This window comes from Podarcis filfolensis (genome assembly GCF_964270895.1).
Source record: "Podarcis filfolensis genome assembly, chromosome: 5".
In the NCBI taxonomy this organism is placed as follows: Eukaryota; Metazoa; Chordata; class Lepidosauria; order Squamata; family Lacertidae; genus Podarcis; species Podarcis filfolensis.
In genome coordinates, this window is record NC_139608.1 from 50,828,290 (window position 1) to 50,856,134 (window position 27,845).

The window sequence follows — 27,845 nt, forward strand, 5'->3', positions numbered from 1 at the left end:
GCAGGAGCATTTGTCAGCCTTATGTGAAGATGCTGGAGATACTGGAGACTGAACCAGAAACTCCCCTGCATTCAAAACAAGTGATCTACCACACCAGCTGTATCAGGCACATCTACACCTGAACTGTGCCAGCTGGTCATTAAAAGAATTGGTGCCTGAGTTTTATTTTTTCATCTTCCTTCCCTGTTCTTTTCTCCTTGTGTGTCACTTTTCTTTATATATAGAGAGATTATAAATCTGCAGGCAGGGATTGTTTTGTTCTAACTGATTGTATGTTAGTCACTCTGGGTGACTTTTTTGGCTGAAGAGTGGGGTACAAATGCTCTAAATAAACTACAGCCCTCCCTTTACATATTTGTATGTAAAGTTCAGGCCACTGAACTGGCCTGAATCACCACTTCTGTCAACCTGTGAAGGATGCATCCTGTCACTCACTCAGTCCTCTGCCTTATGATCCTTTCTGTCGCTTTTGTAGGCAGCAGTAAGCAGTAGCCCTACTCAAGGCAAACTGTTCCTTTTCTGGCTCAGTCTGCAGTCCACCTACAGCTGTGACTGATGTCACTTCCAGATGCAAAGGTCAAACCAGGCAAACTCCATGGTGGCACTGAGCCAGTAGATGTGCAGTTCATGGCTTGAGTCATCACCCACATGTGGACAGGCTATCATACTATGGGAAGCTGACAGCTGCATGGCAATACCAGGATAGGAAACTAGTTGAACGTCTTACTATGCTTTAGTTCAAAGAGTTTTTAAACTATGCATCTTAGCATCTGAATGACCTTCCACACAGACTCAAGATCTCTGTGCCAGCTCAAATATATAAGATATAGGGTGTGAAGTCAACAGCTAGAGCAGTAACTGATGCTGCAGCTATGATCCAGATGTGCTCTAGGCAGAAATACATTTTTTTAAGGGTCAGTTTCAAAACCATAATCATCTGTCTAACAACTTGATATTTTAAAATGTAAATAATATTATTTCATACCAAGTGGTTAAACAAACAACATGATAGGATTATTCTCATATAATCTCAGGTATTTCTGTATATTTTTAATTGTTTGCTGCAGTTAAGGGGATCTTTTCTTCCTTGATCGGTTCTTGAAACTTTACAGCCTTCCGTTTCTTATCAAGATAAATGCCATAGCTCACTTCCGGGTGATTGCAGACAGAACAGCTTCTGCTCACATTACCAAAGGTCTTTCCGATGCCAGAACGTTCATCTACAAGACAAAAAGGCCTATTTCAATGCTTAAAGCCTTGTGACAAGTACAGTCAAGGGGTCTAAATGTTCATTGCAGTTTATGGGGAGGCTCAGAATGGTGGGCTCCCATCCGCAGGGAGATAATGTGGGAGGCAGCAGGGCCCATAAGCGTGGGTGCACAATTTTGAGGGGTCACAACCCATGTGCACACACACAGGGATCATGAGGCAATAAACGCTTTATACTTTGAACTGAACTGTGTGGGAAAGGAGTTTTCTTAACCAGGAGCTCTGCAAAAGGCTGGAAAACAGGAAAACACCGATGTTCTGCTAGATGGCTTTGCTGGAGCTGTGCATACCCTGCTGATCATAGTGGTCAAAGTGTGGTGTAGTATCAGCAACAGATGGTGAGCCCAGTATAACAGGATATGGGCCAACTGACTTCTACAAGACTAACAAGGTCTTCTTTGGAGGCAAAGGGGCTCTTGCGTGCCCTGCTTCAGAACACCTGCTCAATCAACTCAATGAAGATATAGTAGAAAGCATGATAACCTTTGACTGAGTTATTTTAACTCACATGCACAAGCAAGGCACATAAAGACCCTTTTCGTCTGAGGACCAAAACAAATCGAGCAATACCCCTCTCATCACCAAGCACCAGCTTTTTTTTTTTTGGTGCTGACTCTCTTCTTCTCCAGTCCAAGAGTTGAGACAGATGAACATGGTCTTGTGAACAGGCGCATAGCAAGTGGCCAGTTTCAAATAATGCAATCCTAAAGCCTTACGTGGAATATGCCCAGTATACTTCGGCATCATCCCTTCTGGCCTGTAGAATCTCTGGTATGGGCGTGATTCTTTGAGTTTGGTTGCAGGGATCTCTTTCCTACAAAATAAATAAAATAAATGATGTTTTGGTGCTTGCCATTCTCCAACTTTCTTGACTGTAACAACATATTATGTGCAGCTTTGCATATGACTGAAACAGTGCATGTGATAGTCTTATCAAATGCTTCTGGCAAGGCAGAATGTCTCTGGTTTTCATATGGCTAAGACAAGTCCAGACCCTCCAAGTGTCCCTATTTTCCAGGGGCATCCCTGATTTAGAGAAGCCATCCTGGTTTCTGATTTGATCCTGGAATGTCCCACTTTTGGCCATATAAGAACTGCTGCTGCTGTTGCTGCTGCTACCCAGGAGGACTCCCCTGCTGAGCGCCTGGGGCCCCCAGTCCTGCCACTCACCACATGGCCTAGGTTGTGACTCACAGCATCAAAAGTTATACATAATTACAAAAATATAACCACAAATTAAGCATCTCCAACAAAAACCCCTAAACAATTTCCACCCTGATATTTTCTCATCATCCTGAGAGACAGGTCTTGTAGGATTCACAGTGACAAAGATCTTGTCTTATCGTGCTAACAGCTGCTCATGCAAAATGATCAAGGTGTTTAATAATAATATAAAATCACAGGAGGAAAAGATATAAAAATAACACAATGGTTGAGAATAGATGAATGAGTAACATTATGTAACATTATATCCACATGATTTCTCGGCTGCAGCATAGCCCAGTGAAAGATCTTTATGCCAACATACATGGATTCCTTGGTAGCAGGATCCTGTTTGGCTCTGTCCAAGGAGTTCTGAAAATCTCGATAGCAATTTTCTGCCATCACATGGTAGCGAGCTCCGTGACCAAACTCTGTAACCTTAGACCTGGGCACAAAGCCAGTCCAGCCTGGAATAGGTGGCTCAAGTAGACTCCTTTTTGTTTCCACAGGCCCTGCAAAGTGATGAAATGGGCAAAACACAACACAAAGGAATACAGATAAATAAAGAAGCACAAGCTCACACAACTCTGTATGCAATTATGTAGAACTTACCAAAGACCAAATATAAAGTGATGAAATGGGGCATTAATTGAAAGCTTACTGAGGCTAAAAATAACCCTACATAGAGTGAGGAGAACGACACAAATGAGGTCCATTGCATTAGCACCATGTTTTTTAACTTGCACCATGTATTTTCTGCCTGAATCTGGTTGGTAGATCTTGGGGTTCTATGAAAACATGAAGTAGATCTGACAAGCCTGTAATCTGTGAAACCTTGTATTACTCCACCATTAGCCAATTGCCATTAGCCTGTAGTAAATTGCAAAGAATTTACTACAGGAAGAAAGACAGGTGCTCTTTAAAACTTTCCAGTTTCAAGAGAAAGGGTCTAAGTGGAAAAGAGTTGTATACAATTCCCATCAGTGAGAAAGAGAAATAACAGTTCTATATAGCTCATGGGTTGGATCAAGAATCCGAATATCCTGAGAGAAGACCACTGAAGAAGTCCTAAGGAAGGTTCAAAGCTAGAGGTTGGAAGCACTGTTAGTTCTCCAATTACAGTATTTAGAGGCACCCAGTGCTGGCTGCACTCCAGCAAGAGTAGAACCTAAAGCAAATTCCACTGTGCTAGGTAGTAAGTAAATCCATGGGTATCAGTCTGTGTTATGGCAAATTTGCTAGATAATCATATATACTAATAGCAATCTAAATTATTCAAGCACAGCCAAAATACCATGACCCATGTACAACAGGAAGGTATCAGGAGGCTTTGAAGGACCAAATTTGGCAAAAGTACAAACATAATTTGGGGGGGACCCCAAACAGCCCAATAAAGACTGACCATGCTCAGTGGCCATGGACAGCTGACCAACTGCTGTGGTGGATGTGGGGGGACAGAAAAGCAGGTGAGAAGATGAATGGAATGGAACATCCTGAATGGGAGTAAATCACACTGCAATATTTTGTTGCAAGTCTTATGGTACTTGCATATTAGGTTTCTACAAGTCTGAAGCCTCCCTTTTGAAAGAAATAACTCAGAATGCACGTTGCTTCCTTTCTATTTCTCCAGCTGAGCTTTAGAGGTCATGGGGCAGGTCCATGTAGCTGTAGATAAAAAACTGAAGACAGAAAGCAATTTCTGTTGCTCTTCATCTGTAATAACAAAGCTATTAGAGCCCTTTGTCATGGTTTAGTGCTGCTAGTTGCAAAGATAGAGTTTCTCTCTCTCAAAAGACCTGGAGAAAGTGACTGGTACTTTTCTCAAAGAGGGAACCGTCATTACCCCCTTAACCACCACAATTCATCAAAACAGTCTTAAGATCTCCTCTGCCTTCCCATGCAACATTCAGGCCACATGTGGATCACTGCCGGGAGCTCCCCCTATGGCAAAGCAAAAATGCTTTTGCTACTAGAATTTGTCATCTGTGCACGACAGCAGAGGAACAAAGGTCAGTGTTTTGCTTTAAAAGAAAATGAAAAACTGCCTAAAAGTTTCCACATTCTGTTAAAAAGAAAAGAAGAGAAAACATTCACAGACAGCTTTTTGTGTGTGCAATGACTCACATCCAACAGAACTTTTACTCCACTGCTCAATCGACTGAAACTGCTTACAAAGTTACAAGAATGAAGATGGAAATCTGTCCTACGGCAGAAAGCTGAAAGCTCAGACTTATCTCTGTTACACCACATTGGAGGGAGTTAGGAAACAGAGTCAAGAAGGAAAGTTTGTTTCAAGACCTGGATGTGGGCTAGTCAGGCACAGGAACAAAACAGTATAGTGGTATAGCCACAAGTGGAACATGCCCTGATCTAAGGTCAGGTTACATCAGTGGCCCAAACACCAGTTTGCGGGTTTCTTTTAGGAGACAGAGATGGAATCGCTAAAGCATTAAAGGTGGTGCTCATGTTTCAGGTTAGGGTTAAAGATGATGCCCTGGGTCTGTCGTTATTAATTAATTAATTTCAGTCATGAAGCATTTCTTATGAAGCATTGTGAAGCAATTTCACAAGACTCTGTGTAGGGGGCTTTTGTTGTGGGGGGTTTTTAAGTTACATATATACAATTTCAAATCCAATACAGATACAGACTAGGATAAAAAAGATCTCGACTTAGAAGGCTTGTTAAAGGTGAAAGTCTTCAACAGGCAACAAGAAGATGGAAGAGATGGCACCTGTCTCATATGTAGCCAGTGAGACTTCCAAAAGGCAGGTGTGGAATAGACCAACTTTGTATGGCATAGGCCTCCTGGCAAGACAATGCCTGCAGGATGCCCTCTCCTGCAGAGAACACAGATCAGCTGGGGATATGAAGGGGGAGAAGGTATTTTAGGAATCCTGGTCCCAAACTGCACAGCGCCTTGTATAGCACCTTGAACAGAGCCTGTTCGTGAAAATGTTGAAGCAGGCAAACACGGTGGATAAATATGCTTATCAGGGTGGGTGGAAGGTTTCATTTGGAACTAAATTTCACCTGTAGATCAGCAATGTGTACATAACAAGCCAAGCCAAACTTCTTTTTCTTCCTTTTTATCTTCCTTTCAGCTGCATGCCCTAAGCTAACTCACTGCTAACATGACATCTGCTCCCTTTGTAACCCTGTGTCTCCTCAGAGGGCAAGCATCATGAAAAAGGGAGGCTTCCTCTTGAATGGGAACCATACACTTTAACTCAGTCTAGCAAACCAGCCACCAAGCTTGCAGCAACCACCCCCTGCCCCCCGAGCCTGACCTTAAATATTCAAGCCTGCCACATATGACGGTGACTCTAAGGGTGCTACATGCAATGATTTTTCTAGAGTGGTAGCTCCTCTGTGACCCACCTCCTCTCCACACCATATGCTTACAGCACATTCAAAGTGCATGGCTCCCCTTCAAAGAATACTAGGAACTGTAGTTTGTTAAGGGCACTGGGAATTGTAGCTGTAGCAGGTCAACTACAGTTTTGAGGATTCTTTGGGGGAAAGCCTTGATGTTCTTTAAAGGTATGGGGTGGATGTGAAAACAACATGGACTCTGCTACTCTGCAGAAACTTGGGATCATGAGCTGCATCTCCAATAACTGTATCATAGTGGAACAGGCCTCCTGGTAAGATAATACCTGCAGGATGCCCTCTCCTGCGGAGAACACAGATCAGCTGGGGATATGAAGGGGGAGAAGGTATTTTAGGAATCCTAAGCCCAAATTAATTAGAAATGAGGCATACTATACCCAGCACATTTGGATGGTGTTTGCTATTATAGTCATCAAGTGCGTTTATTATTTCTTCATTCGAGCAAAGAGGTGGCAGCTGGGGTGCTGTAGCCGCTGTGAGCCTCATTTCTTCCATTTGGTCACATTTTCTCTGAGTAGCCTCGCGAAACGCATTCACACACCACACAGAATCGTTTCCAAAGCTAGTTCCAATTCGGTAGAATCTATAAGGGATGTAGCCTGGAAAGGGCAACAGAAGTTCACAACCATCATGAAGAAGCCATCAGCGGACTAGTCTAGGCTTTCCTTCAACAAAACTTCTTGTGTGTGTCTGCAGCCCCAGGACTATCATAAGGATAATCCCACTGTTTACTCATTATTTGTGTATACAGGCTTCGTACAGTCCATGGTGGGAGCCAACTTAACATTCTGTTGCATTCATAGTAAATGCGTCAAAAGGATGATCTGGCGGGTCATATACATGGGCTTTCAGCTCCAGCCCTTTTCAGAGTGATCATCTTTACCTGCCCATCACCAACTTGTCACTGTGACATTTGTTGCCATTTGATTAATTTGCACAACATGAAATTTGGGTGTTTCCGGACACAAAGTTTTGCAGCTGCCGTGTGTACTGGTTTAGTGTCTGATGCCTGCAAAACTGGGTGCTGTTGATTCCCAGGCTTCTAGTCAGAGGGTAGGTATGAGTGTTGGAATTCTTCACAAGAAAGTGAACATCAGCTTTCCGTCACCTTCCTAGCATTTCAAAGCCTCCTGTCACACTACCAACCACTGAGATTTATACCCAAGCAACTAGAAATTTAGCAGATGTCTGAGTCTCAACATTTAGTTTGCCAAAATAGCCAGTGTCATTTGTAGATAATTAATAAAAAATGTTAGAATAGAGCATGTATTAGCAAGAGTTTGCAGGTGTGCCCACTGCAGCTGCCTATTTTATTTAGTTATGCTTTCTGTTGTTTTTTTTAAAGGTATTTAAGGTATACACACACACACACACACACACACACACACACACCCTGCAGGTAACACACTCTAAAAATACAGAGTGCAGAAGAGAGCCTAATTTGCCAGTATAAAATTGCTACCCAGATCTTCAGAAAGAGAGCTAGGTATGTGCTTGTGTTTTGGTGTCTCAGTACAGTGTAAGGAGTAGAGCATGAAATATGTGGTGCAGTTAGGTAGTTGTAGACTCTAGACTTAGCAGCCTTGTGAAGGGACCTATTTAGATAGTATTGTGTACTGTACAGTATTACTCTTCACCAGTAATACTGTTGTTCTGCATTTGGGGCGCATCCTATCACTCTGCTAGTGATGTCAGTCAGTGGTCAGGGATGATGGGAGTTGTAGCCCAGCAACTTGTAGACGTGAGGCGCATAAGCTTCCCACCCCTTGGGAGAGAGCCTGAGATTGAAAGGTGTTTTCCCTCATTCATTAGGCAAGACTAGGGTGCTGGGTCAATCCTCACAGCAGGCATAGGCAACGTTTGGCCCTCCAGATGTTTTGGCCTACAACTCCCATGATCCCTAGCTAACAGGACCAGTGGTCAGGCATGATGGGAATTGTAGTCCAAAACATCTGGAGGGCCGAAGGTTGCCTCTGCCTGCCTCACAGCATACAATAGCAAATAGATAGCTTTAACAGGCTACTAAAATCATAATCCTGTTTATTACTGCTATATTGAGTACAAAGTGGGAGCCGATGTGAAAAGCTGTGATTATTTGGCTGCCCCTTTTAGCATGTTATTTTGCTCTCTGCCAACTTATCAGCTGAGAAATGGGAACAAAGCTCAGGCCAAGACTCTCAGTTTTTTTACCTGTATATCCTGGTATCAAAGGGTTGCACTCATCTACTTGTCGCTGAAATGGTTCCATGCTTTTTCAAACTCTGATGAAAGAAAGTTAAGACTTTCAACTGAATCTAGACTCTAATATTAATAAGCCTGTTGTTCAAGAATTATCCCAATCAAAACATATTGGTGTTTCAGGCTGTTAGAACCTTTAAGTCAGAGGATGCAGAAGTACAGTTCCCAGACCAACCCATCAGACATGCTGCCTGGGGCTGATGGAAACTATAACTTGGCAGCAGCTAGAGGACCACAAGGGAGCCACCCTTGATATGAGCAGTCATCCATTTCTCTGTGTTAAAACATTAGGAAAGAACCATCGCCTCTCTGCGTATGAACAAACTATGGCAAGTCATCCAAGCAGACTCAAAACTCTTTAGACTTCATTTCCAGTGCAACTCTAGTTATCCTGCACTTACCCAATCAGTAAGAATACGGAGTTCAATGGGGCTTGTTGGGATTGCTGCATTGCTTGGTCAGGAAAGCCTGAAAATTTCATGGAGGAACAAAACCCCTCCAAATGAGAACAAGGGCCTATTATTCTGTTCCAAACAGCAGCCAGCCTCTGGGAAGCTCACAAGCTGCAAGTTAGACCCAAGCTTGCCTTCTGGTTTCTCCCCAGTATTTGGTGCTCAGGGATACAGTGCCTCTGAACATGAAGGTTTCATTTGGGGATTTGATAGGCTGTTCCTATGCTGTTGATAGCGACAGCAATGAAATTGTGTAATCCTTTAAAAAGCTATTTATGTTCCTGGCTGCCACAGGCACACATCCTGCGGAAAGGATCCAGTAGCCTTGCGTTACCTTACTAGCGCCATTGGCTTCTGCTGCTGCAATGTTTCATGTCCTCAGAGCACAAAGGAGATAGGAAGGGGGGAGGTGAGAATAACAGTATTGAGATTGGCAATAACAAATGCAGATGCATGAGGGCTAAAGACAAAGAGTGTAGCGAGAGAGGCAGCAAACAATGGTCAGCTACTGACGAGAAGAAAATGCAGCAGCCCTGGAAAGACTGACCTGTACAGGAGAGATCCCCCAAACGAACAATTCGCTCAGGAAGCCGGGACTGGGCCTTTTACCATGACAAGCTCGGCGAGCAATACCATCCTCCAAGCTGGCTGCTTCCTTGCGACCCTTTACAAGAGAGCTCAAGCTACAGTGCCCCGTCCCTCCCACGGCATTGTGACCTCATCCAACGACCTTTACAACACGTGCAGGGAACAGAGAGGCTTCCGGAGCGTAGCTGCGATGCACAGGACTAGGATCATCTGTACAAGAGGCCTTCCTTTCTGCTGGATGGTGCATCATGTTGGAAATAACTTTTAACACAGGAGCCATAAATAATCAGCAGAAGACATCTTCCCTCACAGTTTACTGTGTTTTATTTGACACTTTTTGAAGAGCACAGTACTCAGAAGATGCAACAGTGAAAAGCTGTGATCTGCTCCAGGACTTTAAGGGAGGTTTGTAGTCTTGCACAGGAAGAAATTGAATGAGATTACAATGATCGGGTGTTTATTTATTTTTTTACAATATATTTGATGAATTATCAAAGCAGAGATGAATATTGTAGCATTATGCCCAACAACCTTTACACAATGTGCTGTGGATTTTAAAGTGTGTAAATAATGCAGTTTTGCTACTGCAGTTACATCACTGCAAGAAAATTACATCTTTTAATAATATATTTCAACGCTTGCTTATTTGGATTACTGCAAAGTACTTACAGCATTGGTTGAGGTTTCTTTAATAGCACTGGGATGGATCCAGTTTAAGACTACAATCCTATACCAACTTACCTGGCAACTCAACAGGGCCTACTTCTGAGTAAACATGTATAGTATTGCACTTAGTTGAATTTAGTTCCTTTTGAAATCAATATGAAACATTTGTCATGACTTAAATCATGTCGCTTATTTCAATGGGAACTAATTTCAACTTAATCCGCATCCAGCTCACAGTATTTTATAAACTCTGCCATCATTTTTAATTTCCAGGTTTATGGTAAGTTGCTTTGGTTTTCCATGATTGGGTTCAGATGGAAACTTCCACAGAAAGCAAAGCAAGTTTTGCTGTCAGGTAAAAGTTTGGGTCTCTGTAATATGGCACAGAGCAGAACCTTTCCCTTAAATTTCTATTGATCAAGATCTGTAAACAACAATCAACCAACCCTGCAGCAGAAAACACATGGAAAATTGTGTTTCTTACTCTCATCTGGCAAACATCTATCACTTTACCAGTTTCTACAGTACTTACAAGTGAAAATTCATGTGCCACTTCCTTTAAATTTAGCATAGGGCTCATACAAAAGCCTGTACGTATAGCATCACATTCTATTTCTAAAAGGTTCCCTTAGACACCAAACCTATTGCTATTATTTGGGAGAATAGGGATGGATTCTAAGTGGCAGAGAGCATGCCCAGCAAAATTGGGGGGCTGATGAAGATGGGGTGGGGGAAATAAGCTTTTTTAAAAATTATAAATCTCACAATAATAGCAACAGTGCTATAGCAGAGTTTTAAAAATTAGTTACTGAAGTCTGATTATATTTAAATATTCAGTACACATAACAGCCAGTTCAGTAGCCCAAACAGTACTTCAGCCAACATATTTGCAGTTGCCTTAGTTTCATGTACTTCAGAGGGATTCAGATGGGCAAGAATTCAGCCTTAAGAGGTTGGCTTGCTGCATGATGTATTTCTAAGGAGCTGCTGCCATCCACGAGTTATCTCCCTTCATTGGCTGCAACCACACTGAGCAAATTACATCAGGGGAATTCATCAGATCACTCACATACCTCCACCCGAAAGAAGTTCTTTCTTGTAAACCGCAGTATTGCTATGCAAAATTTAGCTCACCTAGATTAATATAATTATCTTACTATCCAAGTGAAATAATATCCCTGTAGAAGTTTAGGGAACAGGATGGAAAACTTAAAAAGTTTGGTATGATAATTCTGTGGATAAATTATAGACCGAAATCTCAGGATTGCAGGTTTATAGCACTTTTAACCTGGAATGACAGCTATTTTGATAAGACATTCAAATGTGCTACTAATGCAGATATGCTAATACACAAATTTTTTTTACATACTTTTGTTCACAGAAGAAAAAGCGTAAGAACTTTGTAGTGTTCTTCCATACAGAAAGTGGAATCATGCTTCTAATAACAATGCATTAGGGAAACATCCGATACATAAAAATATATAGATGCAATGGCTAAAGACAATTTAGTGAGAACATTTTCTTGAACGTATGCTAGAAAACTGAAGAATTCCACATTTAAAATTTGTCTGTGTGATGAAAAGGGAGATTAACATTTTAAGAGCTGATTTGTCAACTTAAATATATAATCTGAGGACTGGCCATCTAATCATGTTTTGTGACTGGGAGAAAAGAAGCAAATGAGACTATCTCAGTTATGGAAAGGAGAAAATGAGCAAGAATATAAAGATAGCATTCTGCTGCTGTAAAGGATCAGAAATGACTGACAGTTGCAGAAATAATGCCTGGATAGTGTCTTAGGAGATTCTCACTACCAGAGATCAAATTATCTATGTCCTTTTTGGATCCTCCTTGCCACCTTGGCAGTTTCTAGCAGTGGGGACTTAATAGTGTTTGGTAAGGATTTTGCAGGAGTCCCTGTGGAGTGAAATCTCTTCCTAATACAGACATGGAATAATCTGGAGGAGGGCAGCTTTAGTTGAATGCAACCCAGTGCAGCACCTCCCAGCCAGAGACTACAAGGGTTACTGCTCTTTTGCTTATTGCTCACTGAAAGAAGGCAGGTGAACAGGGACAAGCTGCAAAAGGAAGCAGTGCAGCAGGGCTAGGAAGACTGGTGGTGGGATCCTTGGCCCTGGCAGGTGCTCCGTTATACCAGGCCCCTGCTCCTTTGACTGCATGTATGATGAAGATGCAACAACTTGAAACAATGCTTTTCCAAGACAACTGGGATTCTGGGAAGAGCCATGTCACAAAGCAAGGAAGCAGTCATGCAAGATGATCTTGTGTTGTATCTTCCAGGCAGCAATTGCCTATCAGAAGATGTAGCGGACCGAAAGGGGTCCAACACAATTAATATCAAGCGATCTTTTGCCATTCTAGCTTGCCACCCCTGGTGTTCTAGCTTATGACGACATATGCATTCTGTTCTAGTCTAGTAGGGGCCTGCACGGCTGGCAAATCACCAAGTCAAATGCAATGAACCGGCCATGTTTTGTGGCCATTCTGGTACTTGAGAATCCATCTATTTTTTTAGAGTACCTGGCAGGCAGCAAGCTGCACTCTCCATATGTGGCCAGTGGTCTGTGTTTAGCCTGAATCTAGGAATAAAGAGATATCATTGAAATAAAACATAGGGTTTGAAACTGGAGATCATTTAGGGCAATAAATGCTCCAAATGATCATCTAGTTTTCAGGTAGGAGAAGAAGACCTGACGTACAAAAGGTCTTTAACCATTGTCATTCCTATGGATTACGGTACTTCAAATGGAACTGGGGCTGTTAAAAAGAATTCAAAACCCAAAGGTGTTTCTGTATGCTATTCTTTGCATAGCAAGAAGAGAGTGGGATCGTCTGACACTCTTCATGCTCCCCTCCTGTTATTACAAGATCATCATTGTGCATTTCATATCTCACCATCTTTAAAAGCCTATAATTACTGAAGCAGACTGTGAAACTATGTTATTTAAAATTAACCACTGAATGCAAATCAACAGAGGTAAAGAGCACCCTGTACAAGAAAATAGCACTTTAGAAAGAAAGCATCTGTACAATATTTAAATATTGTATATACATCATGTAATATTGTTCATAGCTCACCCAAAGGAGTTGCTTATTTGTAAACCATGGAAGGCCACACACACTTACACATACAGAAAAACAAATCGTTTGCCTTTAAAACACAGCAGACAGGATGAAAACAAAGGAAAGCCAACATGCACACTTTCTAATTATTCAGTAGAATAATTATTTAAGGAACAGCAAGCTAGATACTGTGACTAGAATTATCCAGTCCATCCCTGTGATGGCTAATTCAGCAAAGCTTATTCACATTCTATCAGGGAATTATATAATGGATATAATGCAAATGGGGCCCCTTTAAAATTCTTCACTGAATTTTTAAGCATTTGCACAATGGCCCCTAAAATATAAGTGCCTGATCAATAATCTTACGTTTTTAAAAGTAAAAAGGGTCTATGGCTTTTCACTCATGCATAGCTAACTGGAAAAGGGTGTAACTACACAATTACGGTAACGTTCTGGTGCGTTGGAGGCATGACTGGGGTTCAGTGGATCACAATGTGTTTTCAAAATGTTGTGGGCGGGGAAACATGGCTGACCTTCTCCATCGGTGGTGAGGGTCTCTGGCTGCAAATCCAGTCTACCTGGAAGCGACTACATATCAAAAGCCCTGCATTGTGGCTTTAGACTGCATGGTATGCAAGCTGCCTCCACGCTGCAAATTGCCAGTCTTGAAGGACCTGCAGCACAGAGAAACATATTTTCCCCAAACCACCTCTAATCACATTTGGTATGTAGTAATGCAGAACTGCAGGCCATGTGCGAATCCAGGAAACTGTTAGGTGGACGCAGCCACATCACACCACAGTTTAAAGCAACTTCTGTGTTGGGGGAATTTCTTATGTTCATCTGCTCTAATTCACACCGGGAAGGGAATCTAGTTTGTTGCCTAAAGCTTTTGGGAGTTTTGAAGCTGGCAGTGCTCAAGATATGTGCCAGGTTCCTTTCTTATGTTGTGTGGGAGCAGGGGAAGGCGAGTCTCTCATTTCTTGGAGAAACAGTGTTCATGCTCCCTCTGCAGGCCAAATGCAATACAGCTGAACCTCCTGTCCTGCCTATATGTACAGTATCTCCTGGCAATCCCCCCCCCCATAGATTTTAAGCTTCTTCCGGATGTACTATATCACAGAAGCTGGTGAGGAGGAAAGCTGGAAATTGCCCACTTCATGGCTTATGTATGCAGGGCTGGGTATACAGTCACATCAATGGAAGAGAATGGGAAAGCAAGTATTTTGGATGCAAATGAATGACAGGTACAGTAACTAACTACTCTCTATAGAGTTGTGAATGTAACAACCTGTTTTCTTTTTTCCTGATGAATCATTCTAAATAACAATAAGCATTTTATATAGTTCTTTCATGAACAGGTGAAATAAGTTGGCCCTGTATAAAGGTATCCCTTTTATTTTACTGGATCTCACTCTCTAGGACCAACACAGTATATATTTCCTGTTTCTTAACAAGTATGAGAGAGGTAATGAAAATGGCTCCTTGCTTTCTCCAACCTGAGAATAGAGGTGCTTTCTGGGCAGCTGCTGCCACCATACCCCTTCATTTCTTTTGCATGAGGTCTGCCCAACAGCTAGCTGGAAGTATGTGGGTTTTTAAAAAAAATATATAAAAATAAAAATCCCTACCTACCACATAAAGTCCCAAAGTAAAATGTGAGGTGGGAGCTCTTAAATTTGTAAAAACTGTTGAGAAGGGAGACTTTTAAAAACCTTCTCTTTCCAATGAACAAAAAAGAAGAAATACTCAAATACTTGGGCTGCAATGGCTAATCCAGGGAGAGCTGTTCAGATGTTGCTGGACTGTAACTCTCATCATCTCTGACCATTGGTGATCTGATTGGGACTGGTGGAGACTGGAGGGCTACAGGTTCCCCTACTCCTGGATTAATCAGGTTAGATTAACACTTCGGGTAGATCCACTGGAATCACTGCACTTAATCAACTAGCCTGTGCCATTGATATCAGTGGGTCTGCTCTAGACATCACAAAGTCTGGATCCAACACATTGTTTTAAATACAATGTGTATTTATACAAACTACTTATACAAACTGCAGATGGCAAACATCATCCTTTTCCCCTTCACCTAAAAAGGGTGTGTCTGTCCTAAGATGAGATTGTGTATCATATCTGCTAATTTGAAATGTATGCTCCTTGCAATACTTAGTGAATGTTTTGCCAATTTAATTGATTCCTTTAAATGGGCTGCAGCCTTAACAAATCTGCTTTGCGGCTTGGAAGTTTGCTAAAACAGAAGCAAAAGCCACCAGAAGCAGTCATCATATATCCACAACAAGTAAATGTACCTTGCCTGGGTGGTAAGTGCTGTTTTTTTTTTTTTGTTTTTTTTGTCTTTTACAAAGAAAGGCTAGATACTTCACCTCTAGCACTCGTATTAAAGCATATAAATAAGAGAGGTCTGGTTTTAAAACTGCTAAAGACCTATAAATCTCCGCTGACAATTAACAGCAGCACTTGAGAGGACCACTTTAATTTAGGGCTGCAGTGATGACCTCCTGCTGTCCGAAGCACTTGTTGGTGTCAGTGAGACAGCTTGCCATTTGCTATATTAGGGTCTTCAATGTAGGACCATGAATATGAGCTTTGACATTTTGGGCCCCAAATACAGCACATGTGGAATACTTCCAGTAAAACTATTTGTTTTCCCAATCAAGAGGGCAGTGATATTTCAACGACTAATTCTCACAATGCATTTAGCCATTTTGGATTATTCCGTTTCATGTTTAGCACCTGATAACCATGTAAATTTCGGATTCCTGAACAGATAATTTTGAGAACGACAACAACAAAAATGCCTGACGTTTCCCTTCTAATGGTTCTCTCCTTTTTCCGTCTGGCTGAAATGCAAGTCCATTTTGGTGACGCATGGAAAATGAGAGAACAGAGTGTTGGACTAACAGGTAGTGGGCAGGGGAGGAGCATTAGTAGTTTAGGAAATCAATACCAGCTTTGACACTTTTAGAAGTGGCAACGTCAATTGCCATGGCTTTGATCTCAGTGTCCCCAAATTGCATTAGTGTTTTGATCTCCCTCCTGCTTGGCGCGGACGTATCAGTTCCTGTGAGATCCAGGCGCAGAGTGCCACACTTCTTCACCCCTGGCTCAGTAATGAAACTGACGTGGTCATGTTCCGAGCTGTAGATGTTGATCACGATGACCAGCTGCGAAGGCTTGGCAGGTGTATAGCTGCGCGACACAGTCTCCCCAAGAGCCACCGACTGGTCAGCAGAAATGAATTTGTCAAAGACATCCGTGCACCAGCGGGTGCCATCTTTAACTAGCAGCTTTTCTGCAGGATGCTTGCCCTCCACGTAACGATTCAGGACTCCTACCCCGTAGGTCAGGGGAGAGCGGCGCACTTTAATGACAGCAGGATCCAGACCAAATAAGACTGCTCCTTTGAGGATCGTGAGCCCCACATCCTGAGGAATAATGATTCGGCATTTGGAGCCGAAAGCATTCTGGATAGCTTGCTGTAGTAGCGGAGCTTCAGCAAATCCACCCACCAGGAAGAGGAACTTCACATTAGTTACTTCTGGCTTTTCAAACAAATCACCTTGGTGGAGAGGAAAATCCACATGGTCAGAATAACAGTAACACCTTTGCAGGTATTAAGAGAACACAATGACAAATGACAGGAAAACTCACTAAATGGAGTGAGAGGAATCCAGTATGATTCACAGAATGATATTGTGAAGGAATCAAAGTAGGCTAGGTGCTCTTCAGATCTAGAATGTTGTATCCAGCTAAGTTCTACTCACTTGGCATTCTTTCCCACCAATGTTAGTTCTCCTCAGAGTAACCCCATTAACTAAGTTAGGACTGTTCATGTCAGTGGGTCTTTTAAAAGTCCTTAAGACATTCAAACACACCCTTGATACTTACTGAGATGTTGTATGATTTCATCAATGGTAGGCTTGAAGAGAGCATTCATTGCATCGGGACTCATCCTCAGCATTCCCTGTGATGACCACTTCACAAAATCTACACTGTAAACAGGACATGATAAGAAAGTTTGCTTTTAAAAGAAATGCTTTTTAATGAAATGCTGCTCACTTAGCAAAAATGATGTTACGAACTCAAGATGTTTCAAAAAGCTGGAAAGGAAAGGATTCCAATGTCACATCCTCACTATGTAACCAATGAGATAAACAGAACACCTTCACGCAATGGGAGACCACCCATGCTGAAGAAAAGGCTGCTTTGGTTTGCCTTCTGTCAGTTTTTTATTTCTACCATGATGTTCAGGTGCCAACCAAAGATGCTTTTGTTTTAAGAAAGTTGACCCCTGAGATATTGTCGAATTTGTTTGGGGGTTTGTTTGTTTTGTATTTTTATCTTTGATGCCTCAGGCCATGAAGCAGTTTGTATATTTCATACAACAGAATGCCATCTCCTTCACATATTGCCAGGAATTAATTTTCTTCAGTCTTACTTGGACTGATTATTCCTTTTGTGTGGCAATGAACACAAAAATCTCTTTGGATTCTGTTAACTTAAAAGTACTTACTTGCTTTTCCTTAAGGCGTGTTCCACACTGTGTCCTCGAAATTTCTTGTAGTAGTCAATGAACGAGAAAGGCAGGGTAATGTTGAGTGGATTAGTCCGATCTGGTGCTGCCGCCCTTTTGCGTGATTCAAACGCTATCATCAGATCAACCCAGGCAGCAGGCCGCTTGATCTTAAATTGTTCAATAAAATCTTCTCCAAATATTTTACACAGGAGTCTTTCAAATTCATAGTCTACCCCTAAGGAACCATGCGGCCCACCTGCATCAGAGACAATTAGAACCATTAATCAAACATATCACTTAAGGTATGATGCAACCAACATATTTTAAATATTGCATGGGCATTGCGATATCCACTCGAAAATCAAGCCATAGAAAAACATACTGTGTGCAGTTGAGGCAAACTTGCAGCTGCAATCTTAAATACACTTAGTAGGGATTAACTTCTGAATTCAGGGAGGTGATTATTGAGTAAGCAACCTCAGGAGGAGCAGAATTCAGATACATGGGTGGAATTCAACTAACTGTTGCTCAGAGGAGACCTACTGAAATTAATAGACCTAACTCAGCCATGTTCAATCATTTCAAACACCCTATGCGTTTGCTTGGAATCCATGTACTTCCGAATTGGAGAAGCTTCCTATGGAGTACACACTTAAAAACATGAATATGTAACTAATGTACTATGTAGTATGGTCCAGGCACACAATTTTAATGTACTATTTATAATCTCTTCCCCCTTTCCTGAAGTTCCCATTTCTTGTCTTCTGGCTTCAACTCCTCTAAAACTTCAAAACCTCACTCCTCTCTTTGATTGCCAATGCTCTTTGCCTTTCCTGAAAAACTGATGGGAGAAGCATGCTAAATAAAAAGAAACCAATGTAAATTTACTTAACACCTGAAAGACTGGCTCCTTCCATAAAAGACTTCTCTGGTATTAAGATCAGCAGCGGAAGCCCTCTTGGTTGTTCTTCCAACCTCAGTAGTTTGGTGAGTAAGGTCTCGGAAAGGGCATTCTCTGTGGCAGCCCCCAAGTTATGAACATCCCTCCCCTCAGACACCTTCCCTGTGCAGTTTTCAGCTAAATTTGGACACCTGAGATGTGTTTTTTCAGGACCCACCCTATTCCTGTGACTGTGATTTGTTTTAACTATTTTTAACATTGATTTTTAGATTACTGTAACCTGCTGCAGAATCTGCTGGCGGTGATGGCAACAACAACAACAACAACAACAACAACAACAACAACAACAACAACAACAACAACAACGTAATCTGCTTGTTCTTGGTACAGAGCATACATATGTCTGTGAACATTGCCATCACTTCATTTAATAACAATGAAATTCAGTGGTGGGCTGCATGATACAGAACCACCACTCACCTAACCTCCGGTTGGTTGCTTATCAGGAGGTAGAGAGGCGAGGCAGTGGCGAGTTCAACACGGTGCAAACACACCAGCAGAGCCAATCTGGCACTCCTGTTGGTGTGTTTGGCAAGCAGCAGCTATGTGACCCACCAGAGCACAAGTGAGCAGCACTGCCCTGCCGTGCTGCCCTCTACTGGTTAAATGCACATGTTATACAATGAGTAGGAGTGAAGAATGCAACTTCACCTGTTGCCTTGTAGAGTTCCTTTAAGTGTCCTTCAGGTAACCTTATCTGGTGGACTGTAACATCAACTGTCCCTCCTCCACTATCAACAACTATGTAACGGTCGCCTGTTAATAAAAGAGGAATCACAAGCCATGTATTAGAGTTAAATGATATAACTACATTTTTGCACAGATGCTGCTGCTGACAGGTCTAACCAAAAGGCAGCAAGGGCCAAGGTGACTCAGGAAAGGACACTACCTTCTTCCAACTCGGACCAGATCTCTCCTATGACATTTTCAACCATAAAGGTGCGGCTTTGACGGTTACGCCGAATGTGTTCTTTAGCTAGAGGATGACAGAGACAAAACACTAATTGTAAGAAAGCATGAACAAGTTGGATGTGTACCCTGCAGACTGCAAAATGGAAGAACACTGAAAGCTGGCTAGTGATCATATTGCCAAGCACTTGTCTTAATGTTTTGGGGATAAAAGCCATGACCCCAATTCACAGACATTCCTTTAATTCTTACAACAAATTGGTTCCAAACAGGAGAGTGGCAGCAGCTAAAGGCTTTTAACTGAACTAATCACAATCTGTTAGGATCCTCGTTGATTCTGAATAAATCACAATTCTGCCAGCAGAGGGCGCATCAACACAGAATTTGAAGTCTGACTAAATTAAATCTGTATTAAGGGATAGTACTTGTGATATGAAAATATATATATTTAGAGAGGATCAGGCGTGTTACCAATTTTTCAAATATGCACAGCGCCATAGACACTGTGCTCTCTGCAAAATTGCTTGCTGATTTTAAGACACTCAAGAGTCATGGTAGCATAAAGGCAAACTCCCGTCTTCTATTTTGGTGGCCCATAAGAGAGTTGCATACGTTAAACAAACCATCTGTGAATTGGGGACTCAAGATATGCACATTGTTTGTTACTATCACTAAAAAAGAAAGAATAACTGTTTTAATTGCAAGCACTCTTTGTACTATGAATGAACACGGCATCATAGTTTTCTTTAGATCAAGGAAAACAACAGGTTGGAAGTTACTTTTTAAATATCATGCTAGGAGTAGCATATAACCACAGAATCGGAAGGTCTTCTACTCTAGTCCCTTGCTTAATGTACAGCTGTCCCCAGAATTGCAGTCTTGCACAATTCCTAGTTGTTTTGATGGAATTTTCCTATGAGAATGTCTCAACGGATGTTCAAAACATTTGTTTCCCCAGTGCCTGGAACAGGTAATGTGGAAGAAATAGTATTCTAATTTTATGCTCACACTCGTCAACAGAGATGTTATGCTGCACTTTGAATCCCTTTTAGGCAAGTGGCCTGTGTGCTGGAGCAGAGCCACCCACTCAAGACTGGTGTCACTACAGCTTACCCTAAACAGGGCTGGGGTGAGATGATGGCAAGGCACAAAGGTAGAGTCATGGTGCTCCTGCTGGTATGTCCAAGCAGCCTTGACCTGCCAGCCAACCTGCCCCACCCCTGTCCAGGTAAGCTACAGCAATACAGGTGTTGGGTTGACTGCTCCTCCCCACCCAACCTGACACAGATCAATTAACCTAAGCATGTTTCCATTCTCTTCCATTCATAAAATCAGCACGGGTATAGAATTCCCCTATCTGTCTGGAAAACGTTCTCAGAATTTTATTCCACCTTTGGCACAGGCTCACATATGATAACACTGTTCCGAAACACTTAAAACTGTGGAACAGCTGAAAAGTTCACACTTTAATGAGCCTGACCGGGTAGTTTCTATTATTAGGGCTGGCAATTACCTATCCAGGTTCTCCCAGTGTGAAAATCAAGAGTTGGCCGGGAAATTTGGAAGACATCTTGCTATGAAAGATTTTGGCAAGAAAGGGTGAGTAGAAAATTAGGTTGAGCACTAATCATAGCTCAATTAAATCAGCCCTACCTGGTGTAAAGCCAGTGGCAATGGTCTCACTTGGGTTATAACCATTGACAGGCCCTTTGCTGCTTAAGTCTATCATCTGATGAAGGCGGAGCTTCCTGCAGTAGATGGATGCAGCCTCTGGCTCCAGGGCAATTATGAGCTGCTCAGGGTTTTCTGGGGATGCCATTCCTGCCTGTGAATAAAGGAATCAAACAAGGAAGGGAGAGGAAATGATCAGCTGAACTTTGGTTTTCAGCTGCCTTCACAGTGAAGTAGCTTTGTGAATCCTGAGGCTTTCATTCATTCACCTATGCTTTTTTCTTTTCACTTCTCTTATTTTCATATGCTAAATATCATGGGGGGGGGAAATAACATCTAGTTCATTTCAAGGATTCATAGCCAGGAGAGATGCATGCATTTCCCCTACTGAATAGAATGACATAACTGCATATGATATAGCAAGATAAACAAAAGGTATGTTAAAAAGAGTAAATTCATCTCCTTTTCAAGCATCTAGTTCGATTTCATGAAAAAGTTTCCCAAAGAGAAAGAGACAACTAGCTTTGGCTTCTCTGCCTAATCAGCGTTAAAACACAGTTACATTGCTCTTACACTCTTCCTAATGTGTAAGGAATATAAAGTGCCAAATCATGTAAAGTAAACCTTATCTGTTCTGCAGGTTGCTTAGTGCGATGGAAATACCTGGGCTACTAACATAACAATCCTTATGATTCTTATTGTATAGTTTATTAGGGCTTATTCCCAGATAAGCAGGTATAGGATTGCAGCCTAAAATACCTGCTATATTCCTGAATATATTAATTTTCTAGATTTTGTGCTAGCCAATAATACTTTCAAAAACATAACCATGCACCTGTAAATGCCAGACACTTTCCTGCCAGAGTTATGCACACTGAATTCACAGACCTAATCCTTGAATGCTGAAGATTCTATGTATCTAGGGTTGCAATCATACACCCACTTACTTAGGAGTAAGCCTTACTGAAGTCAATGAGGCTCACTTCTGTGCAGATATACAGGACGGAACTGAAGGAAGACTCGGCATCTGAAATACTGCAACTTCTATCGCTATTCTTTTTTCAAGAGAGTATAAAATATTCATGGTATGGCATCAGGTAATGCTGTATGACACCAATGCACACAGCTTTCCTGATTTGGTTTTCCTTCTTTGCAGTGCTCATTGCTTGCCATGCTCCATTCAGGTAGAAGCAGTTAACCCTAGAGAGGGGAGTAGCAGGCTATTTTTTCATGGAAAAATGAGAATAATCATGCCTCTACATTTTGCTTCATAACTCAGGTTCTACAGATAATTGACACTTAATTTTAAAAGAAAGCTGGGGATATGGAGATCATGGTTCACTGGGAGCTGGAGATCCAACTGCTCCTTGCTCCTCCCATGGATCCCCATGGTCTGACCTCGTAAGGCCCTTTCCACCACTGAAACCTTCAGCAGCCCTTGACATACCACCAGTGGTAGAGGCCAAGGTGGGCTTGGAGAAGGCTTGGACCCCACCCCCACCCTGAAACAGTAAGAAACGTACACAAGCGCTGGAGCTGATGTATGCATTTCCATTGGAAGCCATGGAGAGTGATCATAAAACCTAAAAAGGAATCCCCTAGATAGGAAAATACCACGACACTCTCTGGCCATGTCCCCAGGAGTGCTTTGGGTATTAGTTCTCCTCTGATCCACCAGTAAAGTTGTTCTGTGTGCACTGTACAGTGCACATAACCGTACACATTATTTCCCAGCACATAAGATAGTATTTGTGCTGGGAATAATCTTATAAAACGCTATTTGCAAACATTTTGAAACAGAGCAGCATTAAAGATTCCTTATTTCTCTTTCAGCAGAAGAGGCAGAATATGGCTTAAATAAAAAAATGTGTATGGTTGTATAAATTTGCTTGTGCTGCCATAGTTACACTTGCTTCTTAGACCCACACAAGGCTGAGGGGCATTGCACTGTCATGTCCTGGCTGCCAGTTGCAATACTTACCAGAGGCTATACCTAATAGCCTTCATCACAATGTGTCACAAGCACAGAGAAACAAAAAGAAGCATCACGACAGAGTGCATGTAAACACGCACGCACAGTCTTTGTGGGGAACAGCTTGAACGTTGTATTATGTTCTGTATGTATGCTATATAACATACCACAGTATTAAGGGTCTGTGTGGAGAGAATCTAGGCAACAGCAAAGAGGCAAGTCAGCATATTCGACATGGGAACTCTCAACATTTTAGTGCTAATCCCTAAAGCAGGGATGGGGAACCTGCAGCCCTGCAGATGTTGCTGGACTACAACTCCCATCATCCTTGACCACTAGAAATACTGACTGAGGCTGATGGGAGGAGTCCTACAACAAGTGAAGGGCCACAGGTTTCCCATTCCTGTCCTGAAGTACAGGAAGCAATAACCAGCAAAGGAAAGATGGTCAAATTAGCTCAGCTCAAGTTATAGTGTTAAGTGTTGGGGAGATCTGAGCAATGGAGACTGATTGGAAACGTGGAAGAAAATTGAATACTTTGTGAATAACTTTGGAAGCAGTTGAACTCCAGACTTGCTGGGGACTTTGAAACAGCAAGAACGTTGAAGCAAAGTACCCTCTCTGGGATCAGAGATTCCTACTTGTAACAACTTTACAGAGTGTGTTTATGTCGTAGTATGTGTTTTTGCATGCAAAGTAAAAGTTAACTCTGCTAAGCAACTGCTGCATGTGCTGAGCTTAACCACTTGACTGAAGCTTCTGTGGCACATGCACTCAGAACATACCAAACATGCATGTGACATCCCCTCCTAAATTTGTTTCATCCCCAGCTCCTGCCTTTCCTGATGCCTCAGAGGGAGAATTTTTATTTTTGGAAAGCCAAAAAGCAAATGCAGTCCTCACTCTTGTCTTCTGTATCAGGTGAGATTCACCGAAATTGCATTCAAGAGAGTAAGAGAGGTGGTGCCTTGTTGTTGAAAATTCTGTAGTTATTTGAGTGCTTTTGTAATGATCACTGAGTTGAATAATATTTTTAGGTTAAATTTTGTAGGACCAGAGATATAAAGAAGCAAGGTCTTCAGGATTTGTGGTATTTTGCAGCAATCATACTTTTGGAATGAACTATTTCAACAGAAAATCAAATAATGCTCACTGAATTATGCCTAATATATGGCAGCAGTGGCATTTAGCCCTTGTGCTACCAATTATTTTCATGTCAACATGAATATTGATTTGACAGCTCATCAGGGCTAAGCTGAAAATAAATTCAACCAGTGAAGGCAGTTGAACTAGTTTTTCTCTGACATTTATTTCTGCTCATGTGTGTAAGAGAGGGAAGTATGCCTGAACTTAGTCTCCTGGATCCATTTAAATTGGTGGTCTTCAGCTTATCCTGAGCTCAGACCTGGAACCCTAAACTGCAGCAAATGGATGCACTTCCAGGTGGGGCCCAGTACGAAAGGACTGGAACCCATATATCTGAACCAGAGTGAAGGGACAAAGCCTATAGGAAAAAAACTACATTAAGGTGTACAACTCTTCCTCTCCATGCCATGTTGCTAGTGACAATCAAAACATATACCTGCCCCAACCCCAACCCCAACCCCAACCCCGGTGTATCTTAGGACATAAGACTCTTCTCAAAAAAAGAAAACTGCTTTAAAGCTTTGGTTTTGGGAGTTGTTGAAGAATGTAGTGAAATCTGAGCAGGCTGGGAGCTTCCACAGGAAATGGCTTTGAGGAAATCAGTACATGGAAAAAACGGGCATGAAAATTGACCTGGAGTATCAACAAATCATGTTCACTGTGTTATTAGCCCAATGTGGGACGCCAACCACTTATTACACTAATACAGAAGCCTTGAGATTGCTTCGCCACTGTACCTATCGGATTTATGATGCTTCTGGGGGTGGTTGTTGTGCATGTGACAAGCTGATATACCAAGCACCCCAGACCAATAATGAGGCAGCCTGTGCTTTTCCTGTGTACCAGGATGATGTAGAAATCACTGTTTACAACACTTTGTCCTATTTTGTTTTGACCTTAGGTATACAAATCCTTTAAGGAAAACCTCTTAATGACCAGATCAGTAGATTCTGATCCTGTCAGGTCCCTCCCCCCTCCAAAGCTGGAAAGAGCCATTGCTCTACCCAGCAAGAACTCTGTTCCACTGCAGCAGTGTGGCTTTTACTTCTCGCAAACCACAGCTGCTGCAGAAACGCAGACAAGATGCATTGGTGCAATGGATGAAGTCATAGTACTAAGGGCATAATCAGTGATGCATTTTATTTTATTCTATTCCATGAAGCACCGAGGCTCAGTCAAACAGCTTTTATAGATAGCGCTAACACTTGATAGCTCATTTAGTCTGTATAAGCCTTTCAGTTTCAGAGGTCATATTTTTGCACGAATGCTCTAAAATGTTTCTGGTCATTTACAGGTCCTTCGCTGCTTGAGTACCTAAGCTATTAGCAGTTTGCTGCGCTACATGTAAAAATGAAGGACCGGGGCGTATTCCATTAGCCTGGAACGTATATTTGTGCAAACCTAACCACAGCAATTAGCAAATGTAAATTGAAATTTGTTAGCACGTGCTTCTTGCTCTATGCATTTTAACACCATGATCAATTAAGCTTCCTTAATTAATTATGGCTTCAAAAATGCTGCAATCTTATAGCATATTATAGCTTCATAACAAACATTAGTGCTTATGCAGAAAAGATAATTTGTAAGTATCAACCAGAAGAATCACATCCACAGGAACTTGCAGTAATAACACCAATCCATTCTCTGACAACAATCTGTCTCTACCAACAAGTGACAATTAAGTGGATTTCTCCATTTCCCCTAATACTGCTAATGTGTCTAATTTGCACTGCTTTTGATATTCTGCAGGCAGAAAATGAAGGCAGCAGCGAGGGCTTGCAGCTTTAAATCATCACTTGCCTTTGTTCCCTAATATCTTTTTGCCTTTCTACACCAGATGCAGGAATTAGCAATGAACTGATAACAACTATAATATGCCCGTTGCAAATATCAAATACATTAGCTACCCTCCAAAATACTTCTTTGGTTTCTACTAATAGAAAACACTAAATCAGATACTCGGGGGGGGGGGACCCTAGGAATCCTGCATTGAAACATTCCAGTTCCTTCAAAAAGGAAAGCTGCATCTGCAAAGACCAATCACAAAAATGTTTATGTATACAAGCTAAAGGAAATGCAAACATAGTTACAGCTTCGGAATTCCATCATATCTTGCCATGAAATGGGGGTGGGGATTCCTGGAGCAGTGGTACCAGGGCAGGGGTGCAGAACCTGTGGCCCTCCAGATGTTGTTCGACCACAGCTCCCATCATCCCTAACCACTGGCCCTGCTGGCTGGGTCCAATGGGAGTCGGGGCCTGCAGTTTGTTCAGGGTGCTGAGAGTTGTTAGGAGACTCCTATTCCCCTCAAAGAGTTACAAATCCCAGAGCGGTTTAACAATCTAGCCAGGGAACTCTGGAAACTGCAGCTCTTTTGAAGGGAATAGGGATCTCCTAACAACTCTCTACATCCTTAAGGAACTCGTCCCTGGGATTATGTGGAGGAAGCCACAACTGTTTAAAGTGGCATTGTCCTGCTTTAAAGATCTAGTGCAGGTAGCACTGGTGTTTGATGCTGTATGTGGCTAGTATGTTGCTAAATATATCCAATGTTAAATAACATTCAAATTACACACACACACACAAATTTAAAAAGAAATGAGATCCTTTCTAATGGGCAGAGTGTTGAGCTATCTGCTTTCAGCAATAACTCAAACCAAAAGTTTATCTTTAACGCCATGCCTTCCTTCGTCTCAAGTTGAGGATGCCATTCTGCTCATGCATATAAAACTTCTTATTTGTGATGTAAGAGAGGAAACTGTCATGAGGCAAAGGAAAAATGTTGCCGCTTAGTCGAAACTATATGGTCAGGTACACCGGACATGTTGAAAACAAGGGACAGTGCACTACTTTTCAGGACTGGGTTTGTAATCTGAGGAGAATGGGATTACAGGATTGGGCTGAAGGGATTGTAGTCTTGCACAAACAAGACTGCTGGGAAAATTCAAAAACTGAAATCCAATTTGGTCTTTAACTTGCTAATGACCTATACATAGACCTTTTTGGTCGGATCATCTGTGTTTGTTTTGTTCTGAGGGGTTCCTACTAATTATAACTTAAGTGTGTAGTAAACAGCATTCTTCAAGCTTTCTTCATTGTCCCCCCCCCCATACTGTATAGACTGAATGGTAAAAGCTAGATAATGCAGTTAAGGCAGGAAAACAGATAAATATGTAAGCCCTCAATACCTGTCAAGAGCATTTCCTCAAAAGGAGACTTGCAGAAATTACTGGACAGGATAATTTTCATCAGATTTCTTACCTCCTCTAGCTGTTTCTTGATTAACAGGGTTGAACTTCGTCCCTTCAAAAAAACATTACAGCCCCTTCCGCAATATTGTGATTTCTACTGGCATGTGACAGAAATTCCAGGCAGTGCACATGCTGTGGTTGAAGTATTTGTAGTGAAATGAGAGCTGAAAGAATGTCTCCCTTCCAAAAATAAAAAAATAAAATTGTCAAGCTGAAGGAAGACCCTTGGTCAGAAGGAAGGAAGGAAGACCCTTCTCACCAAGAGCATTATCATTCCCTTTTTCTACAATCAAGGTTAAGCACCTGAAGCTCAGTTCAAGGAAGAGGCAACACCAGAGAATTCAAAGACCATCCATCATTTTATAGTGGATATTTGACAAGAAGTCTGGAGCCTTTTAAAAAACTTTCAGAGCAAGAGATCAAAATAAACAAAAAGCCAACCAATTCTTAGGGGTGCTGAATGTTTTTTATTACAATGTTTCCTGAAGGGTTTTGAATGTAAGG

The 27,845-nt window shown here is 41.8% G+C and overlaps 2 protein-coding genes and 1 long non-coding RNA gene across 6 annotated transcripts in view; 1 reads left to right on the forward strand and 2 right to left on the reverse strand.

Annotated features, from left to right (window-relative positions):
- Window positions 1-1,030: 1,030 nt before the first annotated feature.
- SPMIP5 (sperm microtubule inner protein 5) lies at window positions 1,031-9,240 on the reverse strand. Its single transcript, XM_083616117.1, has 6 exons — window positions 9,101-9,240; window positions 8,054-8,124; window positions 6,241-6,462; window positions 2,798-2,984; window positions 1,986-2,083; window positions 1,031-1,220 (listed from the first exon to the last, which is right to left on the reverse strand). Exons 2-6 carry the CDS (start codon window positions 8,109-8,111, stop codon window positions 1,051-1,053), a joined length of 735 nt encoding a protein of 244 aa, XP_083472243.1. The 5' UTR covers window positions 8,112-8,124; window positions 9,101-9,240; the 3' UTR covers window positions 1,031-1,050.
- Window positions 9,241-9,411: 171 nt separating this feature from the next.
- On the forward strand, window positions 9,412-27,785 carry LOC310763641. Of its 2 annotated transcripts, XR_014548738.1 has the most exons (4): window positions 9,412-9,546; window positions 19,216-19,331; window positions 23,775-23,865; window positions 27,636-27,785. It is a non-coding gene; the product is annotated as an uncharacterized lncRNA (long non-coding RNA). The 2 variants fall into 2 exon arrangements; XR_014548739.1 differs by lacking the exon at window positions 19,216-19,331 and having other exon boundaries at window positions 9,420-9,546.
- HSPA12A (heat shock protein family A (Hsp70) member 12A) overlaps window positions 9,448-27,845 on the reverse strand; it is a 49,835-nt gene continuing 31,437 nt past the window's right edge. For 2 of the 3 annotated variants that reach the window (XM_083616114.1, XM_083616116.1), the window contains exons 7-13: window positions 20,955-21,126; window positions 19,282-19,368; window positions 19,044-19,148; window positions 17,429-17,687; window positions 16,804-16,907; window positions 11,797-16,474; window positions 9,448-11,744 (exon numbers count right to left, since the gene is read on the reverse strand). In XM_083616114.1, the coding sequence (XP_083472240.1) occupies window positions 15,840-16,474; window positions 16,804-16,907; window positions 17,429-17,687; window positions 19,044-19,148; window positions 19,282-19,368; window positions 20,955-21,126 (1,362 nt within the window). In that variant the 3' untranslated portion in view covers window positions 9,448-11,744; window positions 11,797-15,839. The remainder of the gene's footprint in view (window positions 11,745-11,796; window positions 16,475-16,803; window positions 16,908-17,428; window positions 17,688-19,043; window positions 19,149-19,281; window positions 19,369-20,954; window positions 21,127-27,845) is intronic. The other variant, XM_083616115.1, reaches the window with a different exon arrangement.